This window comes from Entelurus aequoreus, linkage group LG07 (assembly GCF_033978785.1).
Source record: "Entelurus aequoreus isolate RoL-2023_Sb linkage group LG07, RoL_Eaeq_v1.1, whole genome shotgun sequence".
In the NCBI taxonomy this organism is placed as follows: Eukaryota; Metazoa; Chordata; class Actinopteri; order Syngnathiformes; family Syngnathidae; genus Entelurus; species Entelurus aequoreus.
Window position 1 is genome coordinate 9,060,816 of NC_084737.1, and position 20,925 is coordinate 9,081,740.

General features: G+C 36.2%; 1 protein-coding gene across 1 annotated transcript in view; it reads left to right on the plus strand.

Moving 5' to 3' along the window:
- plxna2 (plexin A2) overlaps window positions 1–20,925 on the plus strand; it is a 470,104-nt gene that overhangs the window by 387,037 nt on the left and 62,142 nt on the right. Inside the window, exons 18-20 of the mRNA XM_062052547.1 lie at window positions 11,851–12,090; window positions 14,784–14,927; window positions 19,881–20,115. Of these exons, the coding sequence (XP_061908531.1) occupies window positions 11,851–12,090; window positions 14,784–14,927; window positions 19,881–20,115 (619 nt within the window). The remainder of the gene's footprint in view (window positions 1–11,850; window positions 12,091–14,783; window positions 14,928–19,880; window positions 20,116–20,925) is intronic.

The window sequence follows — 20,925 nt, forward strand, 5'->3', positions numbered from 1 at the left end:
TACATGCAGATATTTTGGTCAGGTACGATGTCAGCAAACAACTGAAATAGCACATGCAGATATTTTGGTCGGGTACGATATCAGCAAACAACTAAAATAGAACATGCAGATATTTTGGTCGGGTACGATATCAGCAAACAACAAAAATAATACATGCAGATATTTTGGTCGGGTACGATGTCAGCAAACAACAAAAATAATACATGCAGATATTTTGGTCAAGTACGATATCAGCAAACAACTAAAATAGTACATGCAGATATTTTGGTCAGGTACGATGTCAGCAAACAACAAAAATAATACATGCAGATATTTTGGTCAGGTACGATGTCAGCAAACAACTAAATAGCACATGCAGATATTTTGGTCGGGTACGATATCAGCAAACAACTAAAATAGTACATGCAGATATTTTGGTCGGGTACGATATTTCAGCAAACAACTAAAACAGTAGATGCAGATATTTTGGTCGGGTACGATATCAGCAAACAACTAAAAGAGTACATGCAGGTATTTTGGTCAAGTACGATATCAGCAAACAACAAAAATAGTACATGCAGATATTTTAGTCGGGTACGATATCAGCAAACAACTAAAATAGTACATGCAGATATTTTGGTCGGGTACGATATCAGCAAACAACTAAAAGAGTACATGCAGGTATTTTGGTCAAGTACGATATCAGCAAACAACAAAAATAGTACATGCAGATATTTTAGTCGGGTACGATATCAGCAAACAACGAAAATAGTACATGCAGATATTTTGGTCGGGTACGATATCAGCAAACAACTAAATAGTACATACAGATATTTTGGTCGGGTACAATATCAGCAAACAACGAAAATAGTACATGCAGATATTTTGGTCGGGTACGATATCAGCAAACAACTAAATAGTACATGCAGATATTTTGGTCAGGTACGATATCAGCAAACAACTAAAATAGTACATGCAGATATTTTGGTCGGGTACAATATCAGCAAACAACGAAAATAGTACATGCAGATATTTTGGTCGGGTACAATATCAGCAAACAACTAAAATAGTACATGCAGATATTTTGGTCGGGTACGATATCAGCAAACAACTAAATAGTACAAGCAGATATTTTGGTCGGGTACGATATCAGCAAACAACTAAAATAGTACATGCAGATATTTTGGTCGGGTACAATATCAGCAAACAACAAAAATAGTACATGCATATATTTTGGTCGGGTACGATATCAGCAAACAACTAAACTAGCACATGCAGATATTTTGGTCGGGTACGATATCAGCAAACAACTACAATAGTACATGCAGATATTTTGGTCGGGTACAATATCAGCAAACAACTAAAATAGCACATGCAGATATTTTGGTCGGGTACGATATCAGCAAACAACTAAAATAGTACATGCAGATATTTTGGTCAGGTACGATATCAGCAAACAACTAAAATAGTACATGCAGATATTTTGGTTGGGTACGATATCAGCAAACAACTAAAATAGCACATGCAGATATTTTGGTCGGGTACGATATCAGCAAACAACTAAAATAGCACATGCAGATATTTTGGTCGGGTACGATATCAGCAAACAACGAAAATAGTGCATGCAGATATTTTGGTCAGGTACGATATCAGCAAACAACTATAGTACATGCAGATATTTTGGTCGGGTACGATATCAGCAAACAACTAAAATAGTACATGAAGATATTTTGGTCAGGTACGATATCAGCAAACAACTAAAATAGTACATGCAGATATTTTGGTCGGGTACGATATCAGCAAACAACTAAAATAGTACATGAAGATATTTTGGTCGGGTACGATATCAGCAAACAACTAAAATAGCACATGCAGATATTTTGGTCGGGTACGATATCAGCAAACAACTACAATAGTACATGCAGATATTTTGGTCAGGTACGATATCAGCAAACAACTAAAATAGCACATGCAGATATTTTGGTCGGGTACGATATCAGCAAACAACTAAAATAGTACATGCAGATATTTTGGTCGGGTACGATATCAGCAAACAACTAAAATAGTACATGCAGGTATTTTGGTCGGGTACGATATCAGCAAACAACTACAATAGTACATGCAAATATTTTGGTCGGGTACGATATCAGCAAACAACTAAAATAGTACATGCAGATATTTTGGTCAGGTACGATGTCAGCAAACAACAAAAATAATACATGCATATATTTTGGTCAGGTACGATGTCAGCAAACAACAAAAATAATACATGCAGATATTTTGGTCAGGTACGATGTCAGCAAACAACTAAAATAGTACATGCAGATATTTTGGTCAGGTACGATATCAGCAAACAACTAAAATAGTACATGCAGATATTTTGGTTGGGTACGATATCAGCAAACAACTAAAATAGCACATGCAGATATTTTGGTCGGGTACGATATCAGCAAACAACTAAAATAGCACATGCAGATATTTTGGTCGGGTACGATATCAGCAAACAACGAAAATAGTGCATGCAGATATTTTGGTCAGGTACGATATCAGCAAACAACTATAGTACATGCAGATATTTTGGTCGGGTACGATATCAGCAAACAACTAAAATAGTACATGAAGATATTTTGGTCAGGTACGATATCAGCAAACAACTAAAATAGTACATGCAGATATTTTGGTCGGGTACGATGTCAGCAAACAACAAAAATAATACATGCAGATATTTTGGTCAGGTACGATGTCAGCAAACAACTAAATAGTACATGCAGATATTTTGGTCGGGTACGATATCAGCAAACAACTACAATAGAACATGCAGATATTTTGGTCGGTTACGATATCAGCAAACAACTAAAATAGTACATGCAGATATTTTGGTCAGGTACGATATAAGCAAACAACTAAAATAGTACATGCAGATATTTTGGTCGGGTACGATATCAGCAAACAACTAAAATAGTACATGAATATATTTTGGGCGGTTACGATATCAGCAAACAACTAAGATAGTACATGCAGATATTTTGGTCGGGTACGATATCAGCAAACAACTAAAATAGTACATGCAGATATTTTGGTCTACACACTGTGTCTGCTTGTAAGTACTCGGTGTGTGCGCGCTGCCCAACATGCTCCTCTGCTGGTAGAACCAGCAATGTCGCCACGTGACGTCATGCCCGGGAAGCGGTACTTTTTCAAACAGAGTATAGTACCGTTTTTGATTCATTAGTACGGCGATACTATAACGTGGCTCCTGGGCCTTGAGTTTGACACCTGTGTACTCGGCTTCTAGGTCACCATGTTGTGTCAAAAGACCCCGCGGAACCTTAGAGAAGCGACACATCGGTCGATCAAAGAACTGCTGCCAAAATTGCGATACGGATCCGATCCAGATGAAATGAACAAACTTTAACTGAGATATGATGGGTTTTTTTTAAAATATGCTTCCTTGTGCCTCTGGCGGAATACATTAAACAACGAAGCACACAGAAGGTCTCTCCGAGAACTCCGAGATAGGACTTGGCTTCCTGTAGCCAAGCGCGTAGGCCGGCGCGATCAGAGTCCGAGGTCAACGTTGGAAAGCAGGTCTGCTGGTCCTGAGCTGTGTAGTGTTGCTACTCCTACGCGCTTCCACTGCCAAGTCACACTCGGCGTCCACACCGGCCAAACACGCCGTGTTCGCCGCGGCCCAGAAGCGCCGGGGTCGAGTTGGCAGCGGGATTTCAAACAAGCGCACATTTGGCAGCCGTCTTCAGCACCACTCAAAGTGAGAGGATGCTGTAATGGCCTCAGCATGCAGGGACACCATGTCCTGGATCCTAGGTCCTGCTACTACTACTACTACTACTACTACGAGGGAATAATGAACATTCAATAAAGTGACAATCATCAGCAATTAGAGTCGCAAAATTCCGGGAATATTCAAAGTTGGAAACTTTCCATGGGAATTAACGTGCTGTAATGGCCTCAGCATGCAGGGACACCATGTCCTGGATCCTAGGTCCTGCTACAACTACTACTACTACTACTACTACGGGGGAATAATGAACATTCAATAAAGTGACAATCACCAGTAATTATGGTCGCAAAATTCCGGGAATATTCAAAGTTGGAAACTTTCCATGGGAATTAACGGAAATTAATTAGATTTAGACTTGTACTTAGACTTCCTTTTTATTGTCATTCAAATTTGAACTTAAGGTTGTGTGACGAGCATAAAAGCGGAAACGGTCCTTTTCTCGTTAGCTGGCTGTTTGCCGACGCGGAGGAGACGCTCCTGTGCACACAAAGCATGCATGGCATAGACTGCACACAACTAGCCCGCATCGATCTCCCGCCACACACACACACACACACACACACACACACACACACACACACACACACACACACACACACACACACACACACACACACACACACACACAGGTAGGAGGCGTGGCGTTTGCTCCCATTCAGCAGCTTTGGTGATATTTGCTTCTAATTAAGTTTCTTCCCTAGAGAAAGAGAGCGAGCCGGCCGGGAATGAAAGCGGATAAAAAAAACACCTCTCTGAGCGAACTCACTGCTCGGCAATCAATCCTCGCCGCGGTCCTACCCCCCTCCCTTGCCTCCTCCCCTGCCTCCTCCCCTCCGAGGGCTGAGCCAGCGAGGATGGATGGCAGACAGCTCTCTCATCCCAGCAAACTGTAGAGAAGTAATAAAAGAGCCGTAGCTCAGCCTCCAGCTGAGGAGGAGCGCCGCCGTGCTTTTGCGGACGGCGGTTTTTTTTATTCTCTCAGCGGAGCGCCGGCGGCTGTTTATTTTTCATTTAATGGAGGCCGACACAGCAATAGAGATTGATTTAATGACGGGGGCGTAAATCATTTCTCCTGCAAAGAAGGAGGCGTTCATAGGCCAAATATGAGCCTAACAGGCCCGCTGCATCTTTCTTGGCCGTTCCACATGTCAGAATTGACCTGGATTGACAGTGCACACGACACAGATTGCATCTGTGATTCCACACACTAGTGTTGTGACGATACCAATGTTTTGGTATCGGTACCGGTGCTAAAATTATTTCGGGTTTTTTTCGGTACTTTTCTAAATAAAGGGAACCACAAAAAAATTGCATTATTGGCTTTATTTTAGTGTTGTATAGTATAGTATTGTATAATATGTTGGAGACTGGTTAAGAATGTTGACAAATGTTAAAAACTGTTGAAGAACGTTGGTGAATGTTGGAGAATGTTGGTGAATGTTGGAGACTGTTGATGAATGTTGAAGAACGTTGGTGAATGTTGGTGAATGTTGGAGACTGTTGATGAATGTTGACAACTGTTGAAGAATGTTGGAGACTGGTTAAGAATGTTGACAAATGTTAAAAACTGTTGAAGAACGTTGATGAATGTTGAAGAATGTTGGTGAATGTTGGAGACCGTTGATGAATGTTGACAAATGTTAAAAACTGTTGAAGAATGTTGGAGACTGTTGATGAATGTTGAAAACTGTTGAAGAATGTTGGAGACTGGTTAAGAATGTTGACAAATGTTAAAAACTGTTGAAGAATGTCGGCGACTGGTTAAGAATGTTGACAAATGTTAAAACTGTTGAAGAATGTTGGAGACTGGTTAAGAATGTTGACAAATGTTAAAACTGTTGAAGAATGTTGGTGAATGTTGGAGACTGTTGATGAATGTTGAAAACTGTTGAAGAATGTTGGAGACTGTTGATGAATGTTGACAAATGTTAAAAACTGTTGAAGAATGTTGGAGACTGTTGATGAATGTTGAAAACTGTTGAAGAATGTTGGAGACTGGTTAAGAATGTTGACAAATGTTAAAAACTGTTGAAGAATGTCGGCGACTGGTTAAGAAAGTTGACAAATGTTAAAACTGTTGAAGAATGTTGGTGAATGTTGATGAATGTTAAAAACTGTTGAAGAATGTTGGAGACTGTTGATGAATGTTGAAAACTGTTGAAGAATGTTGGAGACTGGTTAAGAATGTTGACAAATGTTGAAAACTGTTGAAGAATGTCGGCGACTGGTTAAGAAAGTTGACAAATGTTGAAAACTGTTGAAGAATGTTGGAGACTGGTTAAGAATGTTGACAAATGTTAAAAACTGTTGAAGAATGTCGGAGACTGGTTAAGAAAGTTGACAAATGTTGAAAACTGTTGAAGAATGTTGGAGACTGTTGATGAATGTTGAAAACTGTTGAAGAATGTTGGAGACTGGTTAAGAATGTTGACAAATGTTAAAAACTGTTGAAGAATGTTGGAGACTGTTGATGAATGTTGAAAACTGTTGAAGAATGTTGGAGACTTGTTAAGAATGTTGACAAATGTTAAAAACTGTTGAAGAATGTTGGAGACTGTTGATGAATGTTGAAAACTGTTGAAGAATGTTGGAGACTTGTTAAGAATGTTGACAAATGTTAAAAACTGTTGAAAAATGTTGGAGACTGTTGATGAATGTTGAAAACTGTTGAAGAATGTCGGAGACTGGTTAAGAATGTTGACAAATGTTAAAAACTGTTGAAGAACGTTGGTGAATGTTGGAGACTGTTGATGAATGTTGACAAATGTTAAAAACTGTTGAAGAATGTTGATGAATGTTGACAAATGTTAAAAACTGTTGAAGAATGTTGGTGAATGCTGGAGACTGTTGACCAATGTTAAAAACTGTTGAAGAATGTTGGAGGCTGGTTAAGAATGTTGACAAATGTTAAAAACTGTTCAAGAATGTTGGTGAATGTTGATGAATGTTAAAAACTGTTGAAAAATGTTGGTGAATGTTGGAGACTGTTGACCAATGTTGAAAACTGTTGAAGAAGGTTTGAGGCTGGTTAAGAATGTTGACAAATGTTAAAAACTGTTCAAGAATGTTGGTGAATGTTGGAGACTGTTCAAGACTGTTGATGAATGTTGAAGAATATTCAAGAATGTTGATACATGGTGAAGAATGTTGACGAATGTTAAAAACTGTTGAAGAATGTTGGTGAATGTTGAAAACTGTTGAAGAATGTTGGAGACTGTTGACAAATTTTGAAGAATGTTGGAGACTGGTTAAGAATGTTGACAAATGTAAAAAACTGTTGAAGAATATTGGAGAGTGGTCAAGAATGTTGACAGATGTTAAAAACTGTTGAAGAATGTTGGAGACGGGTTAAGAATGTTGACAAATGTTAAAAACTGTTGAAGAATGTTGGTGAATGTTGGAGACTGTTGACGAATGTTGAAAACTGTTGAAGAATGTTGGTGAATGTTGAATAATATTTAAGAATGTTGTTACATGTTTAAGACTGTTCAAGAATGTTGACAAATGGTGAAGACTTTCAAGAATGTTGATGAATGTTGACGAATGTTAAAGACTGTTCAAGAATGTTAGACTGTTCAAGAGTGTTGAAGAATGCTTATGAATGTTAAAGACTGTTCAAGAATGTTGAAGAATGCTTATGAATGTTGAAGACTGTTCAAAGAATGCTGATGAATGTTGAGGAATGTTAAAGACTGTTTAAGATTGTTGACGAATCTTAAAGACTGTTCAAAAATGTTGATGAATGCTGATGAATGTTAAAGTCTGTTCAAGAATGTTGAAGAATGTTGAAGAATGCTGTTGACGAATGTTAAAGACTGTTCAAGAATGCTAATGAATGTTAAAGACTGTTCAAGAATGTTGAAGAATGCTGTTGAGGAATGTTAACGAATTTTAAAGACTGTTCAAAAATGTTGATGAATGCTGATGAATATTAAAGTCTGTTCAAGAATGTTAAGAATGCTGTTGAGGAATGTTGAAGAATGTTAAAGACTTTTCAAGAATGCTAATGAATGTTAAAGACTGTTCAGGAATGCTGATGAATGTTAAAGAATGTTCAAGAATGTCACAGAACTTTAGAAGATGTTAAATAACATGGAATGCTGGAGAATGTCAATGAACGCTGATAAATGTCAAAGAATGTTAGAGAATGAGACGTTTGCACAACGCTGAAGAATATTAACAAATATGAAAAGTCGGAGAATGTTAAAGTATTAACTGAGGATCATGTTCAATAATGTTGAAGACTGTTCAAAAATGTTGGTGAATGTTGAAGACTGTTCAAGAATGTTGGTGAATGTTGAAGACTGTTCAAGAATGTTGGTGAATGTTGAAGACTGTTCAAGAATGTTGGTGAATGTTGAAGACTGTTCAAGAATGTTGGTGAATGTTGACGACTGTTCAAGAATGTTGGTGAATTTTGAAGACTGTTCAAGAATGTTGGTGAATGTTGAAGACTGTTCAAGAATGTTGACAAATGTTAAAGATTGTTCATGAATATTGAAGACTATTCAAGAATGTTGGAGACTGTTCAAGAATGTTGGTGAATGTTCAAGACTTTTCAAGAATGTTGATGAATGTTGAAGACTACTCAAGAATGTTGATGAATGTTGAAGACTGTTCAATAATGTTGGTAAATGTTGAAGACTATTCAAGAATGTTGGAGACTGTTCAAGAATGTTGGTGAACGTTCAAGACTGTTCAAGAATGTTGATGAATGTTGAAAACTATTCAAGAATATTGATGAATGTTGAAGACTGTTCAAGAATGTTGATGAATGTTGAAGACTGTTAAAAAATGTTGACAAGTTGGCTTGTTCAAGACTGTTGATGAATGTTGAAGACTACTCAAGAATGTTGATGAATGTTGAAGACTGTTCAATAATGTTGGTAAATGTTGAAGACTATTCAAGAATGTTGGAGACTGTTCAAGAATGTTGGTGAACGTTCAAGACTGTTCAAGAATGTTGATGAATGTTGAAGACTGTTCAAGAATGTTGATGAATGTTGAAGACTGTTCAAGAATGTTGATGAATGTTGAAGACTGTTCAAAAATGTTGACAAGTTGGCTTGTTCAAGACTGTTGACAAATTTTGAAGACTGTTCAAGAATTTTGGTGAATGTTGAAGACAGTTCAAGAATGTTGACAAATGTTAAAGATTGTTCAAGAATGTTGGTGAATGTTGGAAACTGTTCAAGAATGTTGGTGAATGTTGAAGACAGTTCAAGAATGTTGACAAATGTTAAAGATTGTTCAAGAATGTTGAAGACTATTCAAGAATGTTGATGAAAGTTGGAGACTGTTCAAGAATGTTGATGAATGTTAAAGATTGTTCAAGAATGTTGATGAATGTTGAAGACTATTCAAGAATGTTGATGAAAGTTGGAGACTGTTCAAGAATGTTGATGAATGTTGAAGACTATTCAAGAATGTTGGTGAATGTTGAAGACTGTTCAAGAATGTTGGAGACTGTTTAAGAATGTTGGTGAACGTTGAAGACTGTTCAAGAATGTTGATGAATGTTGAAGACTGTTCAAGAATGTTGGAGACTGTTCAAGAATGTTGGTGAACGTTCAAGACTGTTCAAGAATGTTGAAGACTGTTCAAGAATGTTGATGAATGTTGAAGACTGTTCAAAAATGTTGACAAGTTGGCTTGTTCAAGACTGTTGTCAAATGTTGAAGACTGTTCAAGAATGTTGGTGAATGTTGAAGACTGTTCAAGAATGTTGGTGAATGTTTAAGACTGTTCAAGAATGTTGACAAATGTTAAAGATTGTTCAAGAATGTTGGTGAATGTTCAAGACTGTTCAAAAATGTTGATGAATGTTGAAGACTATTCAAGAATGTTGGTGAATGTTGAAGACTGTTCAAGAATGTTGGTGAATGTTGAAGACTGTTCAAGAATGTTGGTGAATGTTGAAGACTGTTCAAAAATGTTGACAAGTTGGCTTGTTCAAGACTGTTGACAAATGTTGAAGACTGTTCAAGAATGTTGATGAATGTTGGAGACTGTTCAAGAATGTCGGTGAATGTTGAAGACTATTCAAGAATGTTGATGAATGTTGAAGACTGTTCAAGAATGTTGGTGAATGTTGAAGACTGTTCAAAAATGTTGACAAGTTAGCTTGTTCAAGACTGTTGACAAATTTTGAAGACTGTTCAAGAATTTTGGTGAATGTTGAAGACAGTTCAAGAATGTTGACAAATGTTAAAGATTGTTCAAGAATGTTGAAGACTGTTCAAGAATGTTGGTGAATGTTGGAAACTGTTCAAGAATGTTGGTGAATGTTGAAGACAGTTCAAGAATGTTGACAAATGTTAAAGATTGTTCAAGAATGTTGATGAATGTTGAAGACTGTTCAAGAATGTTGATGAAAGTTGGAGACTGTTCAAGAATGTTGATGAATGTTAAAGATTGTTCAAGAATGTTGATGAATGTTGAAGACTGTTCAAGAATGTTGATGAAAGTTGGAGACTGTTCAAGAATGTTGATGAATGTTAAAGATTGTTCAAGAATGTTGATGAATGTTGAAGACTGTTCAAGAATGTTGATGAAAGTTGGAGACTGTTCAAGAATGTTGATGAATGTTAAAGATTGTTCAAGAATGTTGATGAATGTTGAAGACTATTCAAGAATGTTGATGAAAGTTGGAGACTGTTCAAGAATGTTGATGAATGTTGAAGACTATTCAAGAATGTTGGTGAATGTTGAAGACTGTTCAAGAATGTTGACAAGTGTTAAAGATTGTTCAAGAATGTTGATGAATGTTGAAGACTATTCAAGAATGTTGATGAAAGTTGGAGACTGTTCAAGAATGTTGATGAATGTTGAAGACTATTCAAGAATGTTGATGAATGTTGGAGACTGTTTAAGAATGTTGACAAGTTAGCTTGTTCAAGACTGTTGACAAATGTTGAAGACTGTTCAAGAATGTTGATGAAAGTTGGAGACTGTTCAAGAATGTTGATGAATGTTGAAGACTATTCAAGAATGTTGATGAATGTTGGAGACTGTTTAAGAATGTTGACAAGTTAGCTTGTTCAAGACTGTTGACAAATGTTGAAGACTGTTCAAGAATGTTGATGAAAGTTGGAGACTGTTCAAGAATGTTGATGAATGTTGGAGACTGTTTAAGAATGTTGACAAGTTAGCTTGTTCAAGACTGTTGACAAATGTTGAAGACTGTTCAAGAATGTTGATGAAAGTTGGAGACTGTTCAAGAATGTTGATGAATGTTGAAGACTATTCAAGAATGTTGATGAATGTTGGAGACTGTTTAAGAATGTTGACAAGTTAGCTTGTTCAAGACTGTTGACAAATGTTGAAGACTGTTCAAGAATGTTGATGAAAGTTGGAGACTGTTCAAGAATGTTGATGAATGTTGGAGACTGTTTAAGAATGTTGACAAGTTAGCTTGTTCAAGACTGTTGACAAATGTTGAAGACTGTTCAAGAATGTTGATGAAAGTTGGAGACTGTTCAAGAATGTTGATGAATGTTGAAGACTATTCAAGAATGTTGATGAATGTTGGAGACTGTTTAAGAATGTTGACAAGTTAGCTTGTTCAAGACTGTTGACAAATGTTGAAGACTGTTCAAGAATGTTGATGAAAGTTGGAGACTGTTCAAGAATGTTGATGAATGTTGGAGACTGTTTAAGAATGTTGACAAGTTAGCTTGTTCAAGACTGTTGACAAATGTTGAAGACTGTTCAAGAATGTTGAAGAATGTTGATGAATGTTGGAGACTGTTCAAGAATGTTGGTGAATGTTGAAGACTGTTCAAGAATGTTGATGAATGTTGGAGACTGTTCAAGAATGTTGACAAATGTTAAAAATGGTTGAATGGTTAACTCTCCACAATTATGCGCATGTTTTACTTTGCAAAAGTCTCTGTGCTGTATGTTCTTCGTGTGTTTATGTTCTAATCACACAGAGCAGAAAGGAGAACATCATTCATTAATGCTCTCTGTGTTTTAGACCTTTGGACAATAAAGACTCTTGGATCTTGCAGATTTATTGGAGACAATTGCAGTGGAGGGGACTAATTTGCATGCTCCGTCCTCCCCAGGTGTGCAAAGTGTTGAACACCACCAGCATGAGCTGCTGGGCTCCCTCCCTGGTGGAGGACTACCACCCAGGCCTGGACACGGTGAAGCACGCCGACGAGTTTGGCTTCATCTTCAACAACGTGCAGGCGCTGCTGGTCTACAACACCACCAACCTGCTCTACTACCCCAACCCTTACTTTGAGCCTCTCAGCGCCACTGGAGTCCTGGAGCAGAAGCCAGGATCGCCCATCATTCTCAAGGTAGTCTCAAGACTTTGTTATGACGCAATGATGGACGTGTGGCTCGCCCAATGACGTCCATGCATGAACTCGAATTGAACCAACTAATATAGTAAACAAGTAATCATAAAAGTATAAAAAACAACAAACAAAGCAACAAATCCATAAAATTTGTAATGGGAATAATTAGCTATTTTCTCCACTGTCTTTGTCTCTGTGGGTGGAGGCGAGGCCGCTCGCATACGCACACAGACGTTGAAACTCGTAAGGTAAATGTGACGTAATGTCCCATTTTGGACACTTAGATTAAAATCCGCCTTTACCTTTTTGAGCTATGATTTTGAAAGAAGCCGAGTGAACACTCTTGTCTGTCCCCACGATATAAACGTAAACGTAAGGTAACATAGTGGAAATTATTCGGATCAGACCCAAAATCAAAAATCACTTGTTCTTTATCCCCTTTCGGACATTTCCTAGAAGTTGTATAAGATTCCGCCCATACTTTTTTTGAGCTTTATGCTATTGAGCGGAATGAAAGAAAGGGAGTGAACACTCTTCTCTGTCTACACTATCTTTGTCTCAAAATCCGCCCATAACTTTCTGAGGTTTTTTTGATGATTAACTTACTGACTGACAGACAAACCAACAGGAACGATCACAAAACTGTATTATTCAGACCAGGAGTGTCCGCCAGACCTCACGAGTCCAACAAAACACCAGCCGGTCATTGAATAATAAATATTTGCTGCCATTTTGTAAACAATGTGAGTAAATCAGACCAATGACCCTTGAAAGTACTTTTGACACAACAGCACTCATTGACTTATATGACACAATCGAAACAACCTTCCCTAGTCATGGTGCAAAATACAAAAATTTAACTAACATAAAGGTTAACACACATGACACAACCTGCTCACTGAACATTGTGGATGTTATGGAAATTGCTCAAACACCATACAAAAATCAAAAACAACACCATTAGTGTGAATGATGGGGAAAAATGCGAAACAATCTCCACTTTCTGATTGATTACAAAACTTTAAGAAGGTCGTCACAGAAGTAAACAATGTAAACATACTTTCACATACTCTTAATATCATATTATAGTAGTTATTTATCCATTATATTAATTATATATCCATCATATTAATATAATATGCACACACGTGTGTGTGTGTGTGTGTGTGTGTGTGTGTGTGTGTGTGTGTGTGTATGTGTATATATATATATATATATATATATATATATATATATATATATATATATATATATATATATATATATATATATATATGGGATTAATCACAATTATTATGGTGTATGTATATATATATATATACATACTGTATATATATATATATATATATATATGGTGTATGTATATATATATATATATATATATATATATATACATACTGTATATATATATATATATATATATATATATATATATATATATATATTTATATATATATATATATACTGTATATATATATATATATATATATATATATATACTGTATATATATATATATTGTGTGTATATATATATATATATATATATATATATATATATATATATATAAAGCTATACATATATACGGGATTAATCACAATTATTATATATAGCATGATTATATATATATATATATATATATATATATATATATATATATATATATATATATATATATATATATATATATATATATATATATATATATATATATATATATATATATATATATATATATATATATATATATATATATCCTACTCAGTGGCCTAGTGGTTGGAGTGTCCGCCCTGAGATGGGTAGGTTGTGAGTTCAAACCCCGGCTGAGTCATACCAAAGACTGTAAAAACGGGAGCCATTACCTCCCTGCTTGGCACTCAGCATCAAGGGTTGGAATTGGGGGTTAAATCCCCAAAAATGATTCCCGGGCATGGCCACCGCTGCTGCTCACTTCTCCCCTCACCTCCCAGGGGGTGATCAAGGGTGATGGGTCAAATGCAGAGAATAATTTCGCCACACCTAGTGTGTGTGTGACAATCTTTAACTTAATATATATATATATATATATATATATATATATATATATATATATATATATATATATATATATATATATATATATATATATATATATATATATATATATATATATATATATACCGGTATATATATATATATATATATATATATATATATATATATATATATATATATATATATATATATATATATATATATATATATATATATATATATCCATCCTTTACCTCTTGTATATATATATATATATATATATATATATATATATATATATATATATATATATATATATATATATATATATATATATATATATATAATCACGTTATATATAATGCAATATACCATGATAATTGTGATTAATCCCATATATATGTATAGCTTTATATATACTTTACATGCAGTTGGCTAGCCCAATGCGGCCCCCAAGTCAAAAGTTTGGACACCTGCTCTAGACTGGAGTCCCTCAGGGTTCCTACCTAGAACCATCTAGTTGTGTTCACCAGCATTTATTTATTCATTTTTCCAGTATTTTTAGACCTCAGCTCTTGATGCACTTTCTCGTCTTCTGGTTACATTTGAGGATTGTTCTTGTCCTTTGAGATCTTACTTTCACTCAACCCCCCCCCCCCCCCCCCCCCCCGTGTACCCACAGGGCAGAAACCTGCTACCCCCGGCCTCAGGAGGGGCCAAGCTTAACTACACGGTGCTGATTGGAGAGACCCCCTGCTCGGTGACCGTGTCCGAGAGCCAGCTGCTGTGCGAGCCGCCCAACCTCACCGGACAATACAAAGTCATGGTCAGTGTCAAACTTTTACCTTCCATCTGTCCGCCTGCTCGGGGGATTTTTTTCATCTGCATTATACCTTCAAAGTGCATTATTCATGCTCTCAACACTGCTCATTCAGCCCAGGGTAGGGGCTTTAATGTCTGTGTGTGTGTGTGTGTGTGTGTGTGTGTTCTTGTATTCCTACCCTTCTTGAGACATGAAGAAGGAAAAGTATCTTCCATATGAGGAGGTGTGAACAAGTGATGACATAAATCAATAACATTGCGTCTAATAGACAATGTCTCATTTGTGGTGACATCTATCAAAATGAGGGTGGTCCCAAAAAGGAGGGATTTTTCACATTGACTGTGTGTCGCTTTTAAAAGTGCTCCCCCTCTGGTCAACATATGAAATAACAAGTGTGTGTAAGAAATTGAAATGCGCTCCCTTTGGCCAAAATGTATTAAAAAAACAAAACATACTGTAATAACTTCAAGTAATTAATGAAGATTAAAAACCAATTACAAACAAAACATTTTTTTTTTACGAAAAGCATTCTTTTTCTCACAAGGTGTCGACATTTTTCTTATAAAATGTGTAACAATTTCTCATATTCTTTCTGTTACTGTAATATTGCAATATTTTCTCTTAAAATTATTACTTTTTTTTAAACTTTTTTAATGCAAAATGGTGACATTTGTCATATACAACTCTGACTTTTGTCACAATGTTGCCAATTTTTGTGTTGTTCTTGTAAAACGGTGACATTTTTGGAGTAAAATAATGACTTTGGTCACAATTTTGCCAAGTAAAATTTTGATTATTATTATAACATTGCCAAAATGTTAAAGTTTTCTTATAGAATTGTGACTTTTGTCGAGTAAAATTACAACTGTTGCCAAAATGTTAAGCTTTTTTCGTAAAATTCCAACTTTTATCAAAATTCCAACTTTTATCATAATAATTTTATTCTAAAATTTTGACTTGCGTTGAGTAAAATTACAACTTTTATTATAACACTGCCAAAATTCTAAGTTTTTCTTGTGAAATTGTGACATTTTTCTTGTAAAATTCCAACTCATTTCTCACAACAACCTCTTTTATATTTGCATAGTATGTGTATATTATTAATGTTGTAAATACACATCGTTATATATCTAGAAAGGGTGGTCCTAAAGAGGGAGGCATTTTTCGGAGGTCTCAAGAAGGTAACAAATACAAGAATGTGTCTGTGTGTGTGCGCTTTGAAACTAACACAGCCCTTGTTTTATGGGAAGATGATGACATTGACGGTGTAATTTCATGTCTATAATGATAGTACAGTCATATATCATCTATTATAATTGGATCTATTAGAAAAAAAAAGTCGTACAATGAGACACTGGTTTATCCTCAGTCAAAAATGTATGTAGTATAATTACTAGGGCTATCAAACGATTCAAATATTGAATAAAAAAATATGAGCATTGCTGTTTTTGTTTTCTGTATACACAGTATTATATTAAATCATCTATGCTCAATAAAGAGAAGGGGCAAATATATTTATATATATATGTGTTTTATATTCTATTTTCTTCAAAATAGCCACCCTTTGCTCTGAAAACTTTGTTGCGCACTCTTGGCATTCTCTGGATGAGCTTCAAGAGGTAGTCACCGGAAATGGTTTTCACTTCACAGGTGTCATAGTTTTGATGCCTTCAGTGACAATCATATAATGTAAATAGTCATGGAAAATAAAGAAAACACATTGAAATGAGGTGTGTCCAAACTTTTGGCCTCTACTTTATAATTACCGGTTAACATTCCCGAATGGACTGGACAATTTTCTTTTATTTCATGCAAAGGCTTGTTTATCAAACATTAAACAGTTCGACACAAAATAAGACACACTAATTTTTAAACACACACTTTTTCCTCACACAAAAACAAACTCTCTCCCACACACTTCTGACGTAGACTTACTTTAAAAACCTTTAATATCAAAAATAAACATTGAAAAATAAACATTGAATATGACTGCCATTTACTTCAAAACAACAATGGCTGAGTACTCACATTTCATTTTAATTGTGTTGATTGATTGATTGAAACTTTTATTAGTAGATTGCACAGTACAGTACATATTCCGTACAATTGACCACTAAATGGTAACACCCCAATAAGTTTTTCCACTTGTTTAAGACAAGGTCAATTCATGGTACAACTATATGCTATCAGCATAATACAGTCATCACACAAGTTAATCATCAGAGTATATACATTGAATTATTTACATTATTTACAATCATTTACATTATTTACAATCAATTATTCGTTCGTCTTAGTTCGTCTTAGTTATCGCCATCGACCTATTTTTCGTCCGGACTAAAATAGGACGATAACGAGTGCATGGTGACAAAAACAATGACGAAATTAATAGACAATTGAATCGACGAATAAAAAACGAGACAAAAATAAATGACAGAAACGAAATCCAATCATATTTCAATATCGTCTTTAAGTGGGTGGGACTAATGGTTAATCCATCCAATCACATTAGCGCACAGGGGAGGGCGGGTTGGACATCAAGGCGGGGAGCCAATCAGAACTTCACCTACTAAGACACAGTGTTCGGATTCTTTCACCGGGAAACAAGACTGAGGACGGAGCGATAAACGGTAATAATGATGACCGCGACAAAACTCCTAACGGTTAGTGTTTAGAATGAAAAGGATCGAAAAACTGAGATTGATCAACTGCACTTTGATAAACTCACGGACTGACTGCTGCCGGCTCGCTAGCTTAAATGCTAACACGGAAACAAGAGTCTTTCCTCGCTAAAAACAACACACTCCAATCTGAACTTTTATTAACACATTACTGTCCAAACAACTAAGTTATTCAGTTGTGCACATTGGACCTACAAGCTGTGCTGTCTGAGCACGGAATGACGATAATCGATCTTTCCCCGGAGGAAAATTAAGACACCTGTTTTTTTCATGGTGCGTTCAAGTGCCGCTGAACAGAGTAGGGCAACCCACGCCGGAAGTAAATCGTAATTGTAACCATAGACATCAGCATTGGCTGCTGTGACGCGAGAAATTGGGCCGCCATCTTGAAGCGGTAATGAGGAGCCGGCGAGCAGCCTAAACTGACAGTTGACAGGTAGAAAACAAAGATGCTAAACTGACAGTTGACAGGAAGAAAACAAAGATGGTGTTCAGCCTTTTCCTGGACAAATGAGCGGACTGTTGGAAATAGGGATCAAGGGATTACTTTTCACAAGTAAGATTTAACATTAACATACTATTGGTTGTATTTTGTAAAAATAATATTACCACAGAGTTGAGAAGGAGCAAAGATCTTCAATAGTACTGAAATCCTAGCCTCTAGCAAACAAGAGTATGACCATAATAGAATTGCTTGTCAATGATATTAATTACATTTAAAAATGCCGTACTTGAATAACATAAAGTTGAAATAAATGATTGTGACACCTAAAACTAAATTCACCAACCGCCACTGACTATGATGCATTCTTATTTTAGGCAAAGTATAAGACAATACTTTCTTAACATTATAATTGTAACCAGGAATAAGTCTTCAAGTAACAATATTCAAATACTAACATTGTTGGGTAAGACAGAATTTGGTTTTATTCTGAATCCAGTGAAACAGATTGGTGGTTTTAGCTGATATAAAGACTTACAGGTGTTTATATATGTTTATGTTGAAGTATTTGGCAGACGCTTTTTTCCAAAGCGACATACATAAGAAATACATATAAAACAATCACTGTAAACATGATCATTTAAGGGAAGAATGTAATACAAAATATCAATACAAAGTGTCAAGACAGAATAAACTGCTGCTGCAGCAACAGAGATACAGTATATAAGATATATGGATATCTAATGTATTCATACATTGTTTATGTAGCATGTATATATAACCTAATCATATTGTTTCTTCAATTTAAAAATAGCTGACCGTTTTTTTCCCCCCCTTCTCTGGGATTATATTCCCAGTTTTGATCTCGGACGTCTGGTTACTTATAGCATATAAGAATATTCTATTACTGTTAAGCAAACTATGAATAATAAAACATGTGTCCTTTATCATAGCTACACGTATGACAAAAAAGCGGGTGAAAATCAGTGGTATTCAGTGAGGTAAGATGAATTAAATGCGCTGACAGTTCATTGCTCCTGCCAAATGAATTGCACTGAGTGGAGCGGATCACCACTCCAAGATGGCAGCCCCGCGTCTCGTCAGCGCCAGTAGGCAGTAGCGCTCGATGCTGCGTACCCTTAGAAGATGTCTATGGCTATAAGGATTATTCATAAAGCAGATGATCTAGGACACACTAACATACAATTTATTAATTCTGGTTTATTGAAACTACAGGAGCTAGTAAAGTTACAGACATGATGTGTTCTGTTTAAGGCTAAAAGTAAAACATTACCAGCAAATTTACAAAAAAATGTTTGTCATCACTTCTGAGAATGAAGAGCATAGAAGAAAAGGTCATTTCAAACATCAGTATTCAAGGACAACTTTAATACAAATGTATATATCAGGTTAAACCGGGAGTCGGCAACCCGCGGCTCTAGAGCCGCATGCGGCTCTTTAGCGCCGCCCTAGTGGCTCTCTGGAGCTTTTTTAAAAAATGTATGAAAAATGGAAAAAGATGAGGGGAAAAAAATATTTTTTTTGTGTTAATATGGTTTCTGTAGGAGGACAAACATGACACAAACCTCCCTAATTGTTATAAATCACACTGTTTATACTAAACATGCTTCACTGATTCGAGTACTGGGCGAGCGCCGTTTTGTCCTACTAATTTTGGCGGTCCTTGAACTCACCGTAGTTTGTTTACATGTATAACTTTCTCCGAGTTTCTAGGACGTGTTTTATGCCACTTCTTTTTCTGTCTCATTTTGTCCACCACACTTTTAACGTTGTGCGTAAAAGCCGACTCACGTAGAACGTCTGCACGCGCAGGTCCAGGTGGGCGGCCTCCACGTGTCCCCCGGCGCCGTGCACATCGTGTCGGACAGTCTGCTCACCCTGCCCGCCATCGTCAGCATCGCCGCCGGCGGGGGGCTCCTCCTCATCATCGTCATCCTGGTCCTCATCGCCTACAAGCGGAAGTCGCGCGAGAACGACCTGACGCTGAAGCGCCTGCAGATGCAGATGGACAACCTGGAGTCCCGCGTGGCCCTGGAGTGCAAAGAAGGTACTCGGATACTTTTAGTGCGGGGAAAGTTACCCGTGCATTACTTCTTGTGTGACTGCACTTCCTGTGTCGTTTAGTAAATAAATCAGAAAAGATCTTTTGACTCCAAAAAATAAACGCTAATCGAAAGATAATATTTCTGACATATGTGAACTGCTGTTTATAAGCAATTATAATGCTGACAACACTTGTCAAAGATCTTCTACTTGACAGGAGCCTTTTGCTGTTTTTAAAGACCGGCAAAAATGTGCTTGTCAAAGATCTTTTATATGATGGGAGCCCTTTGTTGTTTTTAAGGAACTACTTCAAAAAATAAACCCTCGACAAAGATCATATACACGCAGGAGACGTAATCTACTGTTTTTACGACATTATACCGCTAAAACCACTTGTCTAAGATCTTCTATGTGACAGGAGTGCTCTGTTGTTTTTAGGGATCTATACCCCAAAAAAATAAATGCTAGTCAAAGATCATATATATGACAGAAGTGCTTTTAAAAACATTTGCCAAAAAGATATTTGAAATGACACGAGCTGTGTATAGTGACCTAATACAAAAAAAAATGTCGATCAAAGATCATTTAAATGACAGGGGAGATTTGTTGTTTTCAGTAATTTTCTGCAAAAACGTTATCAAAGATCTTCCATATGACAGGAGTGATCCGCTTCTTCTTTTTTTTAGGAATCTGCTGCAAATAAAACCCTGTCAAAGATCTTCTGTGTGACAGGAGTGCTCTGCTGTTTTTAGGGACCTCATGCAAAAAATTCAAATCAAAGATCATATATATATGAGAGACCTAAACTGCTGTC